The sequence below is a fragment of the Monodon monoceros genome, unplaced genomic scaffold (assembly GCF_005190385.1).
Source record: "Monodon monoceros isolate NGI ecotype Baffin Bay Population unplaced genomic scaffold, NGI_Narwhal_1 Super_Scaffold_9, whole genome shotgun sequence".
NCBI lineage: Eukaryota > Metazoa > Chordata > Mammalia > Artiodactyla > Monodontidae > Monodon > Monodon monoceros.
In genome coordinates this window covers 39,414,803-39,429,857 of record NW_021703786.1, presented here as the reverse complement: position 1 = coordinate 39,429,857, position 15,055 = coordinate 39,414,803, and the positions used below count along the sequence as shown (strand labels likewise).

Genomic DNA, 15,055 nt, shown 5'->3' with positions numbered 1-15,055 from the left:
CTGAGGTACACAGTTGGGAAAGTGTAAAGACCGAAGGAAGTCTGCACAGCTCATTCTGTAAATAATTATTGAGTGCCTCTGTGCACTCAGACTCACGGGGCAGTTAGAAGATACAGAGCCTGTTGTTAAGAAACTTACAGTCCAGTAGTGTCTTTTATTGGGTAGAAGTTGAATACTAGGAAGAGATCAGTGGTAGCCTAGGTGTAGAGAAAGTGCTGGACAACCTCTGGAGGTATCGGTCAGGAAGGCCTCCACTGTCATCAGGTAGCTTCTGTCAGAGACGGTAATGGGGTCTCCAGTAATAATAGAGTCTCTGAGCTGTTTGGGTTTTTTTTCTGAAGCTGGTCTTATTCCTTTGACAGCTCATGAGGTGCTGCTGCTCCAGAGAATAGGTGTTGGGTGTTTGCAGTTTGTTTTTGTATTATATGAATTAAGATATATTAAAGATATATGAGTAACGATGAAGGTAAGATGTACAAAAAACTTCCGCAAATCACTGTCTCTGCTTATTCTGTTCATTCAGTCTCTTCATATTATTCATTTGTTCATTCATTCTAACATTTGAGTGCCTACTATATGCATCTACTGCTCTAAATACTGGGAAGAAAATAAGATTCCTGCCCTCATGGAACTAACGTTATAGTGGAGGGACAGTAAACAGATAAATACAGTGTGTGTGTGTGTTTGTCTGTCTGTGTTTATACACAGACATACAAGCAGAGTGAGGGACTGGAAGAGTGGTGGGTAGTGCTGTCTTAGAAGTGGTTGTCAGGAAAGGTCTAACTGAGGAAGTAGCATTTTGAGTAGACACCTGAGCAGGACGGGGGACTAAGCCCTGGCTCATTCGAATCGTAGATGATGCATCTGTGGGTACCGCCTCCTTGTTCTACAGGTGAAGAAGTTGAGGATCAGGGAAATGGTAACTCGTTACGGATCACAGAGCAGATAGAGCGCAGCCTTGAGCTTTGGTTCAGAATACCACGTTTGTTTGCAGTTCAGCTCTGCTTCGTCCCCCTTCATCTCCTTGCTGAGGGCAGCTGCAAAGAATGTTTGTCATTTACCAACCTGTAGTTTCATTTTGGATTTTAAAGCTCTGATAGTAGAGCACAGAAGAAAGGGCTATGTTTTGGGGCGGGTGTACCTCAGAAGCTTCTGAGAATGTGAGAACTTTGCTTTCAGGGCAAGCAAGGTAATTTTAAAAGTTACCTTCACATCATCTAGGAGAAAGTGTAACAAGAAGGAATGGTAGAGGATGTTGTGAGAAGGTAGTCCCTGCAGTGGCAGTCTCCTCATGCACCGGTGCAGTGGTGGGAGATAGAGCCACGTGTACGCTGTGAAAGCCCGCGCATGTCATACTAGGAAGCCTGCGGTACTGTCTGTTGAGCAGCAAAGATTTCTAAGCAGAGTGCAGTGAGATGCTTTTTTCTGGCTGTAGTCTGCGAATGAATTGGAGTTGGGGAGAGACTGGTTATCAGAGATTCAGGTAGTAGTCAGGTAGTATAATTTGCTAGTAATGTAGATAGAAGAAAAAGAGGACCCGAGGATAGGTAGTGGTAGCAGGAACTAGAAGGTCAGATTTATAAGACTTCCAAGGGGGAATTCAGGAGACTACATCCAAGGTGGAATTTGGTGACAGATTTCATACGGAGAGCAGATGAGTTTTCTAATATCGGTTCTCTAGGTGAAGCGTTACGATGTTAATTTTTAATACAGGATTAAATTAATTTCTGAGATAGAGGCTACAAGAAAAAGAGTACATGGGAGATAGAAGAGCTCAACTCGGAACATGTTATGTTTGAGGTGCCTTAGGACAATTTGTAAGTATTGGTTTGACACCCAATGACAAGTTTTTGAGTTATTTGCATTTTGAAGGAAGTTAAAGCCACAGGAGGGGATGAGATGCCCCAGAGAGAAAGTGCCGAACGGAATGGAATCCTGATGAAGCTCCTTGTTAAAGGGGGCAGGGATGCACAGGAGTCAAAGACATTAGAGGGCATTAGAAGAGGAGGAGGAAGTGTTCACAAGTACGCTGCCAACAGGGTGACTGCAGGGGAGCCCGAGGACAGAGCATTGCGGCAGGGGTGAGACTATAGGCAGAGTATGTAAAGTTGTGGCCCTGCTGGCTCTGCTTGGCTATAAAATTTAACTAGATCAGTGTTCAAACTTTTAGCTAATAATACAAAACATTGGGTTTCCCTGGTGGCTCAGTGGTTAAGAATCCACCTGCCAAGGCAGGGGACACGGGTTCGAGCCCTGGTCCGGGAAGATCCCACATGCCGCGGAGCACCTGAGCCCGTGTGCCACAACTGCTGAGCCCACGTGCTGCAACTACTGAAGCCCACACGCCTACAGCCCGTGCTCCGCAGCAAGAGAAGCTACCACAATGAGAAGCCCACATGCCGCAATTAAGAGTAGCCCCAGCTCGATGCAACTAGAGAAAGCCTGTGCACAGCAACGAAGACCCAACACAGCCAAAAATAAATAGATAAATAAATTTGTAATAATAATTTTTAAAAAAAGAAAGCCATTGTTTTAAAAAATAAATAAAATAAAAATATATTAAGGGGAAAGGATCCAGGTTTTGTTTTTTTTCATGAATGCTACAGTTTACTGTAGCGTATCCCAGTCATTGAACTAATCAGGATCTTGCCTAAGAAATAATCTACCAACCACTTAGTTTAAGGCAAAGTTAGGGCGTGAGCCTATATGTATTAATGAAAGGATAAGCTGTGTATTTTATACCTGGAAATAGAGGCTAGCCTACGTCCTTGGTGACTCCTCAGCATCTAGAGTACAGATGTAGATAGACTTGTGTGTCTCCTGGGAAGTTGAGGTGTATTATGGCCTGGACAGAGCATGGCTGTTTAAAACTCTGATCTTACCCAGCAAATTTACACAGACCAGAGATCCAGCATGTAGCAGCACAATCTGCGCTGGAAGCCCTTTTGTAGGAGCTGATGCAAAAGATTGATGTACATGACATCTCCTGACGTACTGCTAGATTCTTATCTCAAGACCAGATCCTCGTCATGGTTTTATTTGATCTTTGAATGTTTACTGCAGATGTAACACTACATGATAGTTTCTTTCATCAAGTGAGGAGAATAGAAGAAACATCTAGAGCTCTAAAACAGCTTTTCAGAGTTTTTCAAACCATAATATTTGCAAGTTAAATACTCTGCTATGGAGCCAATATAATCAGTTTTTATTAATGGTAATATTCCTTAATTTTGGGGTGAGGTTGTACCCCCAAAATAGTATCTTTTAAAGAAGATAACATCTTTAAAAAAATATCTTTTAAAAGCTGGGAAATAGATGTTTATATAAGAGCATTTTTTAATGTAAAATTATGCATGAGGTCTACATTCAACTTTGGCTTTGTTTACTAGGATCCATGTTCTCTCAAGCTATGAAGAAATGGGTGCAAGGAAATACTGATGAGGTAAATTCTGCTTTTAGCGTAAACAGATTCCTGTTTATAAGGGACACTTACTCTAAGCAAGGTTTCGAGTTTTCTCTTTCCTTAGTTCCCTTGCTTAAGCAGCATGGTACATCCTGCTTCCTTATCTAGGAGATAACAAGAAGGTGTGGGCCCTCCCTAGCATCTCACAGTTGCCTGGTAGAGGCAGTGGAGGTATCCGCAGTCCAGAGACTCTGGCCAGTGAAAAATATCCAAGCAGCCAAGGTTCCATTAATCAGCAGAGGCACCAGTAACAGTGTAGAAACAAAAGCTCAGTGTTTCCTTCCTCGCTGTCTGTTACACTTTCAGAAGTAGAGGCTTGCTTTTTGAATAGTTAAGTACATTGAAAGATGAGAGTGGAAAAAGAAAGATGTTTTGACCACCTAACATGAAAATAGTCATGATGTCGGATAGACAGTGAAGAGCATGTTAATATATCACAACCAGAGGGTGGCCCGGGTCCTTTCATACATGGGGACGTGCTTCCTCCCAAATAAGTAGAAATGATATGCATATACAGGTGTGTTTAGAACATGAATAATGTTTGCTTATTCTGCTAGTGAATAACCATTATCAACAGTTTAATTCCTTTTATAGGCCCAGGAAGAGCTAGCTTGGAAGATTGCTAAAATGATAGTCAGTGATGTTATGCAGCAGGCACAGTGTGATCAGCCGTTGGAGAAGTCCACAAAGGTAAGGAGAACTTGTGTTCTGATGTAGCGTGTGTAAAACTGGAGAGAATTAGATCCCAGAGGCACACAAATTTAAAAGGGCATAAGGGAGCTTCTGCTTCTGCCGTTGAAGGGTTAACTGCTATAGGAATTGCCCTCTCATTATAAACAACTAGAAAACTGACAAACTAAATGAAACAGCTATTTCCAGATATTAGACAACACGCAGTAGAGGACTTTGATCCTTGAAAGGAAGGTAACATTGAGATGATCCCTAGTTCACTTCCTGGAAGCAGTTTCCAAAGTGTAGGGAGGACAAACTGTAAGCTTTCAATGAATTTTAAAGGATTGAAAGCATACAGTTTCTTCTCTGACCATAAAGAAATTAAACAAGAAATCAGTAACAGAAAGATATATGGAGGGAATTCCCTGGCTGTCCTGTGGTTAGGATTCTGGGCTTTCACTGCTGAGGGCCTGGGTTCAGTCCCTGGTCGGGGAGCTAGGATCTCACAAGCTGTGTGGCACAGCCAGAAAAAAATAAAAGAGAAAGAAAGATATGTGGAAAATCCCCAAATATTTTGAAATTAACATACTTCTGAGTAACCCATTAGTCAAAGAAGAAATCAAAAGGAATATTAGAAAATATTTTGGACTGAAAACACAACATAGTAGAATCTGCCCTCCCTATTCGTGGGCTCCACATCTGAAGGTTTCACATCCATGGATTCAACCAGCCACGAATCAAAAATATATTAAAGAAAATTTTTTTCCATAAAGTTCCAAAAAGCAGAACTTGAATTTGCCATGGCCTGGCAACTATTTACATAGCGTTTGCATTGAATTAGGTATTATAAGTAAGCTAGAGGTGATTTCAGATACACAGGATGAGGTGTGTAGGTTATATGCAAACACTGTGCCATTTTATGTAAGGCGCTTGAGCATTCTCGGATTTCGGTATCTGCAGGGGTCCTGGAACCAATCCCCCACCATTACTAAGGGACAGCTATATTTGTGGGATACTGCTAAAGCAATTCTTATAGGTAAATTTATAGCATTAAATATTTATATTAGAAAAGAGGAAAAGTCACAGTCTTCTATCTTAAGAAACTAGAAAATGAGTAAATGAAACCCAAAGAAAGCAGAAAGAAGGAAGTAATAAAGATAAAGGTGAATATCGATTACTTTTTTTTTTTGGATCTACTAAGTCATTTACACCTTCCATTTTGTTGTTGCCTCTTCTCTCACTTTTCCCTTTCATGTGACTTTGGTTTTTTTGTTTGGTTTTTTGTTTGTTTGTTTGTTTTGCGGTACGCGGGCCTCTCACTGCTGTGGCCTCTCCCGTTGTGGAGCACAGGCTCCAGACGCGCAGGTCCAGCGGCCATGGCTCACGGGTCCAGCCGCTCTGCGGCATGTGGGATCCTCCCGGACCAGGGCACGAACCCGTGTCCCCTGCATCAGCAGGCGGACTCTCTGGGTTATTTTTTTAAGTACTACTTTAGGAAGGAGTGAATTGAATGGATGTGATCAATCTGCCATCTTTACCTGGAGGTCAACAACAGTAATCATTAGGAAATTCTGACTCGCCTCCAACTGAATACTCTGTTTTTCTACGGCTTCACCAGCTGTGCCCACAAGAGCCACACAAATAACCCAGCAAATTGGAGGCAGCCACTTAGCACCCCCAGTTATCTCTTCAGGCAAAGACTCCCAGTTCCTCCACCACCTTTGCTTTCTGTAACTTGAGTTGACTCACAAAGACTTCATGTGATAGGAGAACCTCTGCTCAGACTCTTTGTGAAGGTGTTAAACTCTTCTGTCTACTTGATCAGGAGTTAGGAACACTATGTTAGTTACCTGTGTTCAGATGGAGGCGTGAACTTAGATTTGGGTCCAGCATCACCTTTCCTTGCTAACTTTGTAGCCAGCTTCTTACTCTGTTATTACCAGAGCTTGGTTTAATTTTGAACTTTTCACTGAGCTGATTCATACCAAAACTCTGTTTACTTGCAGACTCCATCCTCTTTTCTATGTAAGGGTGATAATTTTTGCCTGTATTCACTGGCTCAGTCAAACCCAGAATAGCAAATAACATGGTAAAGGTGTATAAAGAAGTGCAAGGTAGTTAGGTTGTGGCTCCCCACTGTCATGCTGATGATCAAATGTTTGACTGTGACGTGTTCTTTAGAACCATTTTGGAAAGCAGATGTCTAAACTTAAGGCTTTTCATTGGAGTTGTGTGCTCAGATTTTATCACCGTATGCTTTTCATTTCTAAGATACACAGATATATTTTGCTTTTAACCTTGCTGGACCTTCTCTTTGGCTGGCCAAGATGATTGTCCTGCCTGTCCCTTAGGAATCAGCGGTGTATTGGTATGGAAAAAGCAGTAGGCCGGCAGACCTCGTTCAGTCCATTTTTAGTATGTGTGACCTTTTGCAAGTTAATTTTCTCCGGTCCCTTCATTTCCTTATCAGTAGATCAGAGAAGTTGGACAAGAAAATCTAAGATCCCCTGTAATTCTCATTCCATGAATGTGTGAATGTGAGAAGTCCTGCACCCACAAAGGAGTACCCAACCCCTCTTTAACCCCTGTGGATACCTCTCTGCTTTGAATCACCTACTCTACATTTGTCTATAGAAAGCACTTGGGCATTTAATGTAAATGACCTCACAGCATTACTGAATTGTTTCATGTGTTTATGTCCCATCTCACAAATAGCAGGGACCATGTCTTCTGTGATGTTTGTTTCCTCCCCAGTGCGGTGAAAAAGAGGGCTCAGCCTCAGAAGCTTGGTCTTAGGAGGCCAGAAGAACAAAGCTCTGTTTTCTTTCTAAAGGCTTTGGCGCATTCCATATTATGGCTCTGTCTTCATCTAGTGAATCCCCTGTGGATGGTCACTTAGGTCATTTGGGATCATTCCCTGTTACAAACAATACTTTGATGAATGTGTATGTAAGTCTTTGCCCTCTCTTATGAGTATGCTTTAGAGTTAATTCCTAGAAGCAGAATTATCTGTCAAAAAGTAGATGTTTCGTTCTAATATCTGTTGCCAAAACGGAAAGATAAAAGCAAGTCTGGGTGCCAGTCCTCGTTATATAACCTTCAGGTGGGTTGCTTGGCCTCCTTAGGCTTCCATTCACTCAGCTGTAAATGAAGATAATTAGGGCATTTTACCTCCCGTGACTGTAGTCAGGTCCTGGCTGTCATGAACGCTGGTATGTAGTAGGCGCTCACCAAGTGTAAGTGTTGGTGCCCTTATTCCTTAATCTGTGATGGTAATGTGTCACTGGTTGTAGAAATGTACCTTACCTTTTTCTTTTCCTTTCTTTCATCAGCTATGACTCAAGACCTGAGATAAAGGAAATCTGCTTTTGGAAAATAGGAGCACTTTTTTCCTTTGGTTGGATTCTTCCCCACAGCCAGTGAAAACAGAGCACTGTATTTCTTCTCACTGTTGTTCCCAAGACAGAATGGCAGACAATCCTAGACTTCCACCGTCGGCAGGGTGTCGCGTAGACACGCCTGCACGTGATGATCGCACAGTGAAGGTCTAGAGACAGAGTGGTGGTGTTTACATTACTAGAGAATTACTAGTTTTCCAATGGCAATAACCCATGTGTGGAAGAGTGTTACTCCACTGGGATAGGCAGGGGCCACACGCCATGGGAGACGCAGAGGCGTAGAGCCGGTATTTGATGCACCTCCCTTGGCGGTGACCCACCCCAACAGCATCAGACAGCGGGTACCAGAGGGGCCTCACTTGGTCTCCTGAACAGGCAGGTGAGTCGGCCCCTCAGGAGCCAGGCAGTGTGGTGCCAGCAGGTGGCTTTTCTTCCAGGGAGCGGGGTCTGCGCAGAGGCGTTAATTTGGAAGGAAGCTAACGGGCCGTGAGTCAAGTCTTGGTGACGTTGTCCTCCCCTTTGGTGACAGTGTATGGTTTTCACGTTTTAATTGCTCCTGAGACGCAGTACTCTTAAAACCAGCTCCCCCGCTGCCGGAAGGGCGAGCCTCTGCACTGCAAGTGGTAGGACTTGCTCCTCCGAGATTCTGGGCTCCGGTGACGTCACCTCCCCTCAGAGTACTTGTGGAAAGGGATGTGCAACAGCCATCACTCCAGTTTTCCCCTGTGGTTCCTTGAACAAAATGTTTATTCCCAGATTGTAGAGTTTTTAAAGAAGGTGGGCGGGCAGGTGTGGGGACAGAGAGGCACTCAGTTCTGACTCTCTCCTCTTCTTTGCTCTGCGCTGGGAAATGTGCAGGTTGTGGCCTTTTTCTTCTGTCTGTGGGGCAACGAGAGGCCCCTCCCTGCACTTCCACTTGGTCAGCTTCAGGGTCTGGACCTCGCTGCCATGGGCGGGGCCGCCCTGTCAGCCAGCACACTCCATGCAGGCGGTGCCAGTGCTGCCTCACCACACGGACTGTTGGAGGGAAAGAATGTTCTCTTAGGTGTTACTGCTTGTGCTCAGACTTTGCAAAAAATACATATATACACATATGAATATATAATTATCACCTCTGTCCTTGAGAAAGTCTTGAATGAACAGAGAATTTATTCCACTGCAATATTTGGTTGTATAGACATGCACTGTTTCATCAACAGAAGAAGCAGAAAGGCTGTGTATGAGTTTTTGGTACTATGTACCACCTCTGTTATTCTTCTAAAGTGAAGTATTCATGTACTTAAACCATATTCTATTTAATTGTGTTTGATTTTAAAATATATATATATGAATTATATTTAAAATTGTGTCAACTTTCTGCTTTCAGGGCATTTATGGCTCCTCTGTTGAGATGTGTTGATTCTTCCCAATATTTCCATTTGCTTTACAAGAACCCAGAACATGAGCCACTCCTGGACTCAGCCTTGTGTTTGGAGCGTATGGCATAGACCTGAGGTGTTATTAGATGCATATGCTGTGATTGACTCACTTTGTTCTTTTAACAGAATATTTCCATCCACTTCACTTTGCTTCAACCTTTAAATAACAGAAAAGCAATATAAAGGTCATAGAATAAACTGTGGTTTTGGGTGACTCTTGCTGCCTCTGCATGGTTTGAAATAACATTTTCCGTAAGACTCTAGGCTATTTAAGCTAGTGCTTTCAGTTAAGATACTGTCCAGTCACGTCTTTGTGTGCATTGTGTGCTTCGGAGCTAGAGATGTCGGTAGTTGTAAGGTTCTTAAAAGGAAAAGAATAGCAAGTTTGAGACTGAGTTACTTTTTCTGCCCCGCCCACTGTAGGACACAGAAGCAAAGTGTGGCCTGAAACTGGTAGCCAGACGAGACATATGCTCTCACGGAGCTCCTTGCGCTTATTTTCAGATCAGGATTGGAATCATCTGACCTCGAGTGCCAGGCTCTGTGTGGTGTGCCCACAAAATAGGATTCCCTGGCAGGGTTTTTATAGGTGCAGTGAATCAGGTGAACATCCGGCTTTATCACGATGTTGACATCAATGCATATTGTTAAAAAAAAAAAAAAATGTCAGTCAAAAGGGGTACCTTTTGTAACTGGGCGTGTCTTCATCACTCATGTAAGATGTGATGAAAATTAAAAAAACAAGTACCAACCTAGCCCAGTGAAGGGCAGTAAAACAGGGAGCAACTTTTTGTAACCTTTTCTGCTTGGGTTTCAGCTTCAGTACAAGTTTGTAAAATGCCGGTCATTTACGTTTCTGAAGCTTTGGCTAGTTCAGTAAGCATTTGGAGGGGAAGGTCGCTCTGAATAGAAAAGTACAGACGTCTTTGTTTTAAGTACTGATAGCTAAGCACTGCTGAAGCAGCGGGCGCCTCTCTCAGTACCGTGCTGTGGGGCCTTTTGTACACAAGGGCCTCGTCCCTCCCCTCCCCCGCACACCAGTTGATCAGACCAGGGTTGATCTTCTCCCGATCCAAACAGGCCCAAGAACATTCTTTATCCATAGAATTTTGCAAAGGGCAGGAGACATCCCAGTCCCTGTCTGGGGTGATAGCACGTATGGGGCACTTGCAAGTCAGGACCCCTGAGCCGGTGCCACGTGGACGAGCAGAGATCTGTACAAGCAGAAATGACAGACACGAGAGCAAGTGGGTGAGAGCAGCTGCCTTGTAGCCTGGAGGTGGTGAAGGTTTCTGGCTCTAGTCCTGCATCCTTGCCGTGGACTCCATCAGTTCCTCGGGTATCCTTAGGATGCACTTTGGCTTTTTAAAAGTCAGTCTCAAGGGAGTTTTTCCTTTGCACAACCAAAAGGACCTTGACTACAGTACTACCAGATTGATGTAATCACTAATGATCGCATGTGCTCAGCATGTTTGCAAAATACTGGTGAATTCTGGAGAATTTTTCTTCAGTAAACCTTCCTTGGTCATTTTGTATATTCTCTCAAAATGGAATCCTAAACTCACGGAACTAAAAGACACTCCCTCATTTTTCCAGGGGGGAGTTACTCAGGCCTGGGAAAAGGGCAGGTCTTTGGCCTTTTGTTGGATGGTCACCTTCTGGACCAGGGCCTTTGCACGCTTCCCAACTTCCTTCTGAAGGATAAACACCATTCCCACTTTCAGCACCTACAGTAAAACCCAGAAATAGAAGGGCATTTCTGTTAATGAGTGATAAAAACTTCAAATGAGGGAGGGCAGTGATTATCACAAACTTTGTAAGTGCTGACCATTTCTACGTACTAGGCAAGGTGTCTGGGCTTTGGCTGGGGCCGGAAGCAGGAGTAAGTTCCAGCAGGACATTCAAGGTTACAGCTTCAAAGACCCACCAGGACAGCTGCTGTGCGGGGCCCTCTGCAGATGAGCCCTGGGACGCCGCGGAGGCCTCTGCTTGGGCTCAGGAGTAGGAAGTGGGGTCCTACGCGGACTCGGGGGGTGGGTGGAAAGGGCCAGCAAAAGCCTGGAGGGCGTTCGTGACCACGGAGGAAAGCCCGTCTGCTGCCTGTCAGTCGGAGTTGGAGCTCTTCCCGCTTCGTGGTTCATGCCAACGGGTGTTTCCTCGTCTGGTCCCTCCACGCTGCCTGCTCTGGCTGGCGCACTGCCCGGGCACGATGGGGCACCCACGGGGCTGCCCCTCAGCTGCCCCCGAGGGAGCACTCGTGAGCCCAGGCAGGGGTGGCTGGACCCCGTCGGCGGTGGGCGGGCAGGTGCCCGGATAGAGTGGCTTCCATTCAGCCAAAGGCAGCTGCCATTTGCCAAGGAGCAAGTGAGGGTTGTGACAGTGGCGTTTCCTCGGACGCCTGACTCCCCGATCTTGAATAGCCGCCAGGCTTAGCCCGAAATGACCCCACGCCGGCCTCCACCTCCATCCCGGTAAGAACCCCACCTGTGGGCACCTCATGGAACGGCCCGAGCTGGGCCTCCAGACCAAGCAGAGCTCCCCATCTTGGCAAAGGGCCCTTTGTTCTTTCTAATGAGAGAGCTGCCGGGTTAGCAGGTGTTCACCTACAAAGTGTTGATGGTGCAGGGACGCAGGAAGGGGTAAAAAAAACCTCTGGGCCCCCTGGAGCTTCCATTCTACCGAGGAGGTAGAGGTTGGAGCTTCATCTGAAGTGGGTGCTGGTATTTTTCACTCAAGACAGCCCTTTGTTTTTATTTTTATTTTTTTTAATTTTTTTTTGCGGTACGCGGGCCTCTCACTGCTGTGGCCTCTCCCGTTGTGGAGCACAGGCTCCGGACGCGCAGGCTCAGCGGCCATGGCTCACGGGCCCAGCCGCTCCGCGGCATGTGGGATCCTCCCGGACCGGGGCACGAACCCGTGTCCCCTGCATCGTCAGGCGGACTCTCAACCACTGCGCCACCAGGGAAGCCCCAAGACAGCCATTTGAGCCAGTGATTTAACACCCTCCCAAAGCCCTTCCTGGCAGAGGTCACCAGGTTTCGTGACCTCTTGCCCACGCCCTTCCACGTGCCCCCAGAGGGCCGGTGGCTGTGCGGCTCCATTTCCTCGCCGTCACCTGGCTGACAGCGAGGGGTGGGCACCTTGACCCCGGGCCCTTCAGGCTGCTCTCTGATTCGGGTGGGCCTAGGAGCAGCCACAGCCCCGTGGGGCTCTCTGTAGAGCTCCGGGAGATGTGGAGCCTTAGAAGCTAGAAACAGGGGGACCAATGTAGAGTTATTACACGCAGGTGATATAAAAACCCCAAGCTTGGAAAACCCAGCTCCCTACTGAGCTGATGCCAAGAGGTGATCAGCCCCTCCCGAGTTCTCCTTTCACGAGAATAACCAGCACTTGTGTACTTGCCGTGTGCCGGCCTCTCTCTCAGGTAACCCGTGTGACAATCTTCTAAGCGTGTACTTTTCCCTCGTTGTAAATGAGGAGACTGAGGCTCTGGAGGCAAAGGAACTCTCCAGGGGAATCAAGTCCAGGCAGCCATTAAAAACATTCCATTAGCTTAAAGCAGCGGTTCTTAACACTTGCGTGTGCATCAGGATGCCCCACAGAACATGTTAAAATGGATTGCTGGGCCTCCACCCCTCCCCCCTGCCCACAGTTTCTGAGTTGGTAGGTCTAGGGTGGAGCCTGAGAATGTGGATTTTAGCAAATTCCCAGCTGCTGCTGCTCACAAGACCACACTTTTGAGAATCACGGCCTTAGAACCTCTCCTGTAAATTGGGAAACACATGTTTTCATTCCCTTCTATTGGACCACAGAAGTGTAATTTGAGATCTATTACTCATTCACTCAAGCACATAAATCCTTTATCAGTATTCAGGTATTTGTCAAAGCCGAGGGGACCCAGACACCAACCCGCTGCCTCATTGCCTGGGCAGGTCTGAGGCCGTCCAGGCAGGTGTCTCCCCCGGGGGTGCGGCTTGGAAGAGGCCCAGACCAGCCTCAGCCCCCAGTGCATTTGCTGGGGACAGTGCACGTGTCCTCCCTTCAGGGCTGAGTCCGGGCTGGTGGGTCACACCAGGGTCCCGGTGGAAGCTTTTGCACAAATCCTGCCTGGTCCACTTCCTTCCAGCTTGTCCCCCAGGTCCTCGATGCCACCTGCCCCTGAGGCCCTGACCAGGCCTCTCCTGCCCCCTCTCCATTGCTGCCTCTTTTTCAGGTCCCTCCCGCAGGGCTCGGGTGCCTTGTTCCCCTTCCTCTGTCTTCTCCCTTCAGCACACGCTTCCTGGGGGCCAGCTGTGGGCGTGTCCCCAGAGCAGACACTGCCCACCCTCCTTGCTGCCTAGGAAACAAACCCTGACACATTGCTGGGGTGAGTGACCTGCTGGGGGCAGCCTAGGTGGACCCGAGGTTCATGGACTCCTGATCGCAGTCTTGCCCTGGAACATGCCCACTGTTTGTTCCCTCAAGACTGTACCCTCCCCTCCCCTCCCCCAAATGGACCAGGACTCCACATCAGCATCGCCCATGACTGCCCACTGCTGGCCCAGCCCTGCCATGTCTGCGCTCCACATCCTCCGTTACTGCCTGAGGAGGCTGTCCTCTTATCTTCTTACCCAGCTCGGGTCCACTCGCCCGCGCACAGCATGGCCAAGCCACTGACACAGGGTGAAGGAAAGTGCAGCATTTACTGTAGAACCCCAAGCAAAGAACTGGCAGCTCTTGCTCTAAAGACACAGGGCTTTCAGGGAAGGGTTTTAAAGACAGGGTGAGGGAAAAGGTCAAGGGGTGTGTGATAAGCTTGTGCACAAGTCTCTGGTTGGCTGGAGGTGTGGTAACAGGGTGGTGGCTCAAGAATCTCAGTCATCAGCCTTCTGGTTCCAACCTGTCTGGGGTCTGCGTGCTGGTGGTCAGCATGCAGCTAACTTCTTCCACCTGGTGGGGGTTTCAGTATCTGCAAAACAGCTCAAGGATACGGCTCAGGATGTTACCTATAGCCCTTGAGGAACTAAAGGTCTTTTGGCTTTGTTCTATGGCTAAACTATTACTATTTTGTTCTGTTTGACTGTTTCCTTTTGGTTTTGCATTTTCTCACTTCTCTGATTAAATCTGCTCTTTGGACCTCGGGGAAGGCCTAGGAGGCTAAAGCTTTTCATCAGACAAGAGGTGGGGGACACGGGGGTGGGTCGGTCCCGGGAAGCCCCTGCGGGGTCCTGCCCGGCCCACTCTGGCTCTTTCTTCGGAGCTTTCATCCCTTTCTCACCCCTACCCCAGCAAACTGCACTGTCCATGATGGCGACCCCGCCTGGGGCTCTCCAGTCACACCCATGGCCAGACTGTCATCTCCTGCAACTGCTCTACCTCTGGTTTCCCCTCACATTTCAGCCCCCGGCAACCTCAAGCCATGCAAGCTTTGCAGGGTTACAGATGCCTCCTATTGGAATGGGTTGAAAGAGGAGTGAGAAGAAGCTTGCGAGTGATCCCAGGGGTTTTCCCCTCACTGTTACTAGAGTTGGACTTTGTAAACCAGCATCAGAGAGCAAGATCAAAAGCAATAAGTGAGTAGTTTTGTTATAAGGATGACAAGCGGGGGCTGGGGAGGACCGTGCTGATGTGGGACTTGGGTTAGTCTTCCCAGTACCAGTGTGGGACACGTGTCTCACGCATCGCAAACAACTTAGATACAAGGAGAAACACTTCGAGAAACCGTAGCTCTATCGTGATGAAGACTTTGGTGTCCCAGATGCACATATAGTGTGAATAACATTGTTACTTGAAATGGGAGATGGGGAAAAAAAGCAATATTTTGTACTGATGTATTCTTGTATATAATGTTATTTTAAATATGCATGTGTAACTAAATAAATTAGATATTATAACTAGACATCTGACTATTTTGTCAACATTCCAAAAACTTTAAACTCAGATTGATACCTTACTTTTTTTTTTTTTTTTTTTTTTTTGTTGCGGTACGCAGGCCTCTCACTGTTGTGGCCTCTCCTGTTGCAGAGCACAGGCTCCGGATGCGCAGGCTCAGAGGCCATGGCTCACGGGCCCAGCCGCTCTGCGCCATGTGGGATCTTCCCGGACCGGGGCACCACGAACCCGTG

The 15,055-nt window shown here is 46.9% G+C and overlaps 1 protein-coding gene across 5 annotated transcripts in view; it reads left to right on the top strand.

Annotated features, from left to right (window-relative positions):
• Positions 1-14,823, top strand: part of AKAP10 (A-kinase anchoring protein 10) — a 60,543-nt gene extending 45,720 nt beyond the window's left edge. For 3 of the 5 annotated variants that reach the window (XM_029210890.1, XM_029210887.1, XM_029210891.1), the window contains 3 exons: positions 3,390-3,442; positions 4,058-4,153; positions 8,900-14,823. In XM_029210890.1, coding sequence (XP_029066723.1) covers positions 3,390-3,442; positions 4,058-4,153; positions 8,900-8,932 — 182 coding nt within the window. In that variant the 3' untranslated portion in view covers positions 8,933-14,823. Of the gene's footprint in view, positions 1-3,389; positions 3,443-4,057; positions 4,154-7,467; positions 8,877-8,899 lie in introns of those variants that run through there. The other 2 variants (XM_029210892.1, XM_029210888.1) reach the window with 2 other exon arrangements.
• Positions 14,824-15,055: the final 232 nt, after the last annotated feature.